Source organism: Acomys russatus, chromosome 17 (genome assembly GCF_903995435.1).
Source record: "Acomys russatus chromosome 17, mAcoRus1.1, whole genome shotgun sequence".
NCBI classification, from domain to species: domain Eukaryota; kingdom Metazoa; phylum Chordata; class Mammalia; order Rodentia; family Muridae; genus Acomys; species Acomys russatus.
The window spans coordinates 38,912,295-38,918,817 of NC_067153.1; the positions used below are offsets into that span (position 1 = coordinate 38,912,295).

At 53.8% G+C, this 6,523-nt stretch overlaps 1 protein-coding gene across 3 annotated transcripts; it reads right to left on the minus strand.

The window, feature by feature from the left end:
- Positions 1–391: 391 nt before the first annotated feature.
- Positions 392–5,049, minus strand: Gfus (GDP-L-fucose synthase). Of its 3 annotated transcripts, none has more exons than XM_051159763.1 (11): positions 4,969–5,049; positions 4,229–4,385; positions 3,780–3,894; positions 2,757–2,885; positions 2,595–2,668; positions 2,282–2,415; positions 2,092–2,156; positions 1,767–1,833; positions 1,558–1,637; positions 1,238–1,337; positions 392–727 (listed from the first exon to the last, which is right to left on the minus strand). In XM_051159763.1, exons 2-11 carry the CDS (start codon positions 4,372–4,374, stop codon positions 672–674), a joined length of 966 nt encoding a protein of 321 aa, XP_051015720.1. In that variant the 5' UTR covers positions 4,375–4,385; positions 4,969–5,049; the 3' UTR covers positions 392–671. The 3 variants fall into 3 exon arrangements, with proteins under 3 accessions (XP_051015720.1, XP_051015719.1, XP_051015721.1); XM_051159762.1 differs by having other exon boundaries at positions 5,012–5,043; XM_051159764.1 differs by lacking the exons at positions 392–727; positions 1,238–1,337 and adding an exon at positions 1,389–1,418 and having other exon boundaries at positions 1,528–1,637; positions 5,012–5,043.
- Positions 5,050–6,523: the final 1,474 nt, after the last annotated feature.

A 6,523-nucleotide genomic window follows, 5' to 3' on the forward strand; every position in this document is an offset into this window, starting at 1 on the left:
AAGGCCCATGACGTCACCACTCCAGTGGCTAGAGCTGACTAAGGCCAGGCTTGGGGTCTTGGAGAAGTCTGGGTCACCCATCACTAAGCTTCCTGTGGGTCCATCCACCAAGGTCCTCAAGTCTGAGGCAGAAAGGCTTGTGTGTGGCCACAAGTGGAAGGGTTAAGCATGACCAAGATCCAAGTCAGGCTGCTGGGGAGGTGCCCTGCCCATACCTGAGCTCACAGGACAGTTCACATCTGACCTGCACTGCCTGCATCCCAACGCCCAGATCTCCATCCTCTGGTCCTTCACACGGGGACTCTTGCCTTGGGCCTAGAAGCTCTTAGGAGCTAAGTAGCACACAGGGTCCCAGGGTTGGACAGGCTAGGAAGGCTGGACATAGCTTCTGAGTCCAGGCTTATGAAAATCCATTTTATTGGTTTCGACAATGGACCAGCAGCACCGGCATGGACACAATGAGGCTGGGGCAGAAGCGGACAAACAAGGTGCTGGTCTGGCCTTTCCCCAAGGATGGACATGGGCCCTTCTGGACAGCAGCATGGAGCCCCCTGGCAGAGAGGCCAGCACGTGGCTCAGGTTGCTGGATATTATCCTCAGCTCTTGGCAAGGTCTGAGGGTGATGACCGCTGACTGGGCATTGCCAGCTGAGCACCTGCTTGTCCCGGGCTTCACTTCCGGGCCTGCTCATAGTTGTCGGTGAACCAAGCACAGGTTTCCTTCACAGCTGCAGAGGCAGACAAGTGAGAGCCAGTGATGCCCTCACCCCAGGAGGTAGAGAGGGTGGAACTCCCCACCCTAAACTGTAGTGTCCTGCTTCCCAGAGGGTATACACTCTGATAAGGGTCTATTGACCAGGGGCTGGAGAGATGGCTCAGAGGTTAAAACCACTGGCTGCTCTTCCAAAGGTTCTGAGTTCAATTCCCAGCAACCACATGGTGGCTTATAACCATCTATAGTGAGATATGGTGCCCTCTTCTGGCATGAAGGCACACATGTAGGCAGAGCACTGTATACATAATAATAAAAATAAATAAATAAATAACCACATTAAAAAAAAAAAGGGTCTATTGACCAAGTATGCTGGACACCAAACTCCCATGGTCACAGTATGGATGCTGAGACCACAGCAGGGAACAGGGAGAAACAGCTGGTGCTGCTGCCAAGGGCTAATTGGCAAAGAGCCTGTTAGCACAGGTTAGGGCGGTTAAGGGTTTTGGGAGGGACAGGAACTTACCCTGCTTGAAGGGTGTGAAACGGAAGTCAGGCAAGTAGGCCCGAAGCTTGCCATTGCTGGCTGTCTTCTTATATTGCCCATCTGACTTTGTCGAATCAAACTGGACACCTTGGTCAAGGCCATAGCTGAAAGAGCGCTACCCACCTGCCCTATCTGGAACCTATCTTTACCTGGGACAGACCTGGGGCAAAGCAGATCTCCTCCTGTTGCGAGGGCACACACCACCAGAAACAAAATGGTACTGTGCATCCCACCAGGTGAAGCCGCAGTGCCCCTCCACAGTGCCTCACCATCATCCCATCACCAGAGCCAGAGGATACAGTGACTTCCCCACAGAAGCCCATGGCCTCCACCACAGCCTCGGCTGCCTCCTGGATGGACACTTCATCTTCCTCGCCCACTGTGGGGAATCAGGGGCCAGCAGTCAGTTAGGCCTCCTTGTGCAGGCCCCTAGGGCATGTCTGCTCCCACTACTGGGGTAGACAAGGTCCTGTCCTGCTGTAGGCAACAGCAGCTGCGGAGTGCCCACCTGAAAGGATGATGGGCTCCACCTCATTGTACTCCCGAAGGACCCAGATGAAGAGCCGCGCTAGGTCCTGGAGGTCAGAAGGGCGGGTCAAATCCACACCTGGGCACCTAACGCTCCCTCCTGGGGAGGTTGTACTGCTGTTTCTGCTCCCTTGGGGGGAAACAGCCAGGGTTCACCCTGGATGGAGATCCCTCATTCAGGCCACACATTTTCCTTCTGGGCCAAAGCTGCACCCCTGGGGACTTGGGAAGGTTCGAGGACTGTTTCATAAGCCACCACCTCCCGCACAGCTTTCCTGGAAAGGCCACGCTCCCTCCATACATACCAGCGAGTAGATGAACTGCCTCCGGGGCTTCCCTGTACCCCACACAGTCAAGGCTGAACCGCTACCTACAGATGGGGCACGTGTCAGAGCTCTGCAACCAGGGCCAGCTCCCTGCTCACCCCACAGCTGAGCTCAGGGCCCCCACGGGCAGGTAACCTGGGCCAGGCGTGTGCTGGACAGCTGCACTCACTCTTGGCCAGGTGCACCTTATGGATGAGGCCAGGCAGCACGTGGCCATCTTCAATGTTGAAGTTGTCATAAGGCCCGAAGACATTGGTGGGGATGACAGCAGTGAAGGTACAGCCGTGCTGCTGGAAGTAGGCCCTGTGGAGGCATGGTGTCTCCTGACCCCATCCCCAGAATGTACCCTGACTGTCCCCAATTCCTTCCAAAGCTGGCGTCTTTAGAAAGTGTTATAAATGAGGCAGCAGGAAGGCCTCACTAACCCAGGGGGCCCACCCTCCCCTCTCCAGAGAGGCCTGGGCAAGACCAAGAAGAAGCACCTGTTCTGCACGTCAATCATCCTTTTGGCGTACGAGTACCCGAAATTGCTGCTGTGAGGTGGTCCATTGTGGATCTGGAGGAGTAGGAGATGCACTGAGAACCCCCACGTCCTGGTTCTGCCCACACCCTCACGTCCCACCCCAGGAAGCCCTGCCCCTCACCATTGTCTCATCAATAGGATAGGTGGTCTTGTCGGGGAAGATACAGGTGGACAGGCAGGAGACCACCTTGCGAGTGCCCACCTCGAAGGCTGCATGCAGGACATTGTCATTGATATGCACGTTCTTCCTCTGCGGTGGGTAGCACAGGGGGGTCAGGCTGCCTATGAAGGACCCAGGCTCTTGCCTGTTTCTCCACAGATAGACATGGGAGCATACCTTGGCTCAGATACGAGCGCCATCTGTGCCTACTGATTGGACGTGCTCTTGGGACAAGGCTAAAAGCCTCCTGGCACTGACCTTAAAGAAGCTGCCATCCTCTAGGGCCACAAGAAGCTCCTGCCCTGCCTGCCTGCCTGCCTAGCTGTGGAGGCCAGAGGGGCATCCTCAGGGCAGGTGGTTGAGATGAGGAAAACTTCAGGTGGGGTTTCCATTTCAAAGGAGAAGCCCCCTCCCCCCACATCCCAGCCCCAGAGAAGCCATGCCCTGCTCTGCTTCTTCTCAGTGGCCTGCCCCTCTCCAGCTCTCTTCCCTAAATTGATACAAGGCATACTGATCTAACATGAAGGAAGAAGGTAGTGAGCAGGCAGTTTGCTGAAAAGACTGGGTTGGGCAAGTAGAGCTTTGGGTGACAGAGTCCTTGGGCAAAATCTGGCGGGCCAAGTCTTAGGAGCGCAGTCAGCAGAAGCAGAGTTCTTCTGTTTTATCCTTCCTCCTAAGGCACACCCAACACCCCGGAATAGCTGACAGATTCAGGAAGCTAAGCCAACCAAGCCTGGGAGTTCAAGAACCTGGCAGCCGAGCAGGCTCAGCAAGCAGGAAGCTGTGCCCAGTTACACAGTCTAGTCTGCCAACTTCCTTCAGCACTTGACGAAATGTCTCTGAGGCTGTGCAAAACTAGTCCTCAGGAAAAAAAAAAAAAAAAAAAAAACTAGTCCTCAGGGACTTCTTGCGGGTGAATCTGGAAGTTTCAGGACCCTAAGCTCCGGGCTCCGAATGCCTGTTGCCTCCAGCACCCCAACTTACCCAGAAATCCAAGTTGTATTTGATATTCCGGAAAAGGCCGCCTACCATTGCGGCAAGATGGATGACATGGGTGGGCTGTACCTTCCGGAACAGAGCTTGCGTTTGTGCTGCATCCCTGAGGGAAGCAAGATGTCAGGGGGCCTAGGGAAGCCCCAGGAACCAAGAGGAAGGAGCTTGGGCATTGGGTGTAGAAACTGGATGGGTCCATGGCTGGAAGGGCAGCCAAAGGGACAAGCAGCCAAGTTCAGGGCTTTAGCAGATGCTGGCTGTGGGTTCCCGGACCTATGGGAGGATGTTTACTTAGACAGCAGCCAGAGCAGTCCCATGGCAGGGAGGACCCAGACTCAGGGAGGGTTACTGCTAAGCTCAGGCCAAACCCAGTAGGGCACTCTTCAACCTAGAGAGGGAACCAGGAGGAGGGATTGGGTCTGAATATGGCCCCAACTCACGTCAGATCTGCATCTTTGGAGGAGACAAACACCCATTCTTCTCCAGGTAAGGCGGCCCCATCTGCAACCACCTTCTGGATGGCTCTGCCCACCAGTCCAGAGCCCCCTGTCACTAGGATCCTCATGGATCCTTGGGGTTCACCCATTGTGGCTGTACCTGGAAGGCCAAATGGTGTAAGCTAAGGAGGATAGAGGATGTGCCATACTCCCCACTCTATCCTCCTGGGCTAATGGGCAACAGGCACACAAATGCGACTACAGGCCTCCAGACACGCCCAGCTCTGTTCCCAAGGAAGTCCTTTGCCTTGGGCGACTCGGGATCCTGCTGGCTGCTATCCAAACCAAAGCAGCTTGGTCCCAACCCATGTCCCTAATAGGCAGAGGAAACATACATGTGGCAATTCTCGGCACAGATCATTGTGGTTGCTTCTCCCCAACGCTCACCTTCTACAGACAGACAAGGGGCGGTGCCCTTGCTAGGGGGCCCTGTACTCACTAATGCTGAGCGCATAGCCTACGGCTTAGGAAAGCACAGTTCTATGACAGGGTGCACCGCCGACGGCCTCCAGGCGCTGCAAACTTGCAGGACGGCTCTGGCCTAACCGCGCGGATTAACCCTCACCCAAATGAATGAGGGCCGATCCCCTCCCCCCCGTGATTCCCGACCTCACAGGCCACCCAGCCCCAACCCACGCAGACCCCTGATACCAGACGCACTCTTACGGCCCCGACCAGCCTACCGGGCCAGTGGTTTGCTGCGATGCGTCCACCTGAATGTCTCACCTGCGTCAGGTTCCACCAGTTTGAGAGCTACTTCCGGCTACTTCCCCAGCTCTTCGCTGTCCAGGTGGAGGGGGCAAGGCCCTCCCGGGGAACTCTGGGAAATGGAGTCTTAGTCATGCGACTGTGTGGAGCGGGCGCTTCTGGGACATATCCTCTGAGTCTCACAGGCATCTGGGAAACTGAGTCCTGGGGCGGGGCAGTGGGCGGCATCCCCCACGCCCCCCCCCCCCCCCACCCCCGGACCGCTGGAACTGCAAAGCAGAGGACGAGCTGCCTTCCCAGACACACTCTGGTGGTCATAAACGGACCCAGGTCCCACAAGACAGTAGTGGGCTGACCGGAAATCTCCATTCTTTTCCCCTGCTGCATAGCTTGGAGTGGCCACGCGCCTCCTCCTGGCACCAATCCTATAAGGCGACGTGTTCACAGGAGACTCGGATTCTGGTTTACCTGAATAGAGTATTTTAAAGCACTGAATAAAATCTCTTCTACTTCGACAACATCTTCAAAGTATGTTTCACAAAGAAAACTTAAAATACCAGCACCAGGGGCCCCTGTTGGCACGGTGTTTTCAAAGGCAGTTGGCCCTAGGGCTGTCCATTTGAGTTTGATCTACTGGACCCTTATGGTGAAAAGCCAGAACTGACTTACACAAGTTGTTCTTTTTTTCCTTCACGTTCACAGTATTGCACAGATGCACCCCACGTATACAAACAAAAAATAAATGTAAAAATTAAAAATACGGGCTGGAGAGATGGCTCAGAGGTTAAGGGCACTGTCTGCTCTTCCAAAGGTCCCGAGTTCACTTCCCAGCAACCACCTGGTGGCTCACAACCATCTATAATGAGATCTGGTGCCCTCTTCTGGTGTGCAGGTGTACCTGCAAGCAGAACAGTGTATAAATAATAAAAAACAAATAGATAAATACATATTGGTTATGTGGAGATCAGTAGGACAGCAGATTTAGCTAATTATATGTGTATCAACTGGGCTGGTAGTATTGACCTAAAAATACAGACATCAGCACTCTCTGAGTTCGAGGCAAGCCTACTATACAAAGTGAGTTTAGGGCAGCTACACAAAGAAACAAAACAAAACAGACAGGCTACGGAAACGGCTCAGGACATTCGCCTACAAGTCTGATGGCCTGAGTTCAACACATACACATAAACCCTGAGCCCAAATAAATGGTGGAGCAGAGAACTGGCACACTTGTGGTTTTCCATAATGTCAGAATTTATTGGACAGTAATACATTCAAAACAGTGGTTTCCGTGGGAGCAATACGCCAAGCAGGCCAGATTTCCTTGCTACTGAGATGAAGCAAACACAAGGTATTTTATTTCAATCTTAGCTATGATTATTAACTTTCAGATTACAGATGACACATTACACCGTGAATCTATCTACACACAGGTTACCGAATGTCTACAAAAGCCCTAGAGGCACCTTCCCAACAGGCTCAGCTACAGCAGACAACTATATATACTCCAGGCCTTAGCGGCTGCCTTGA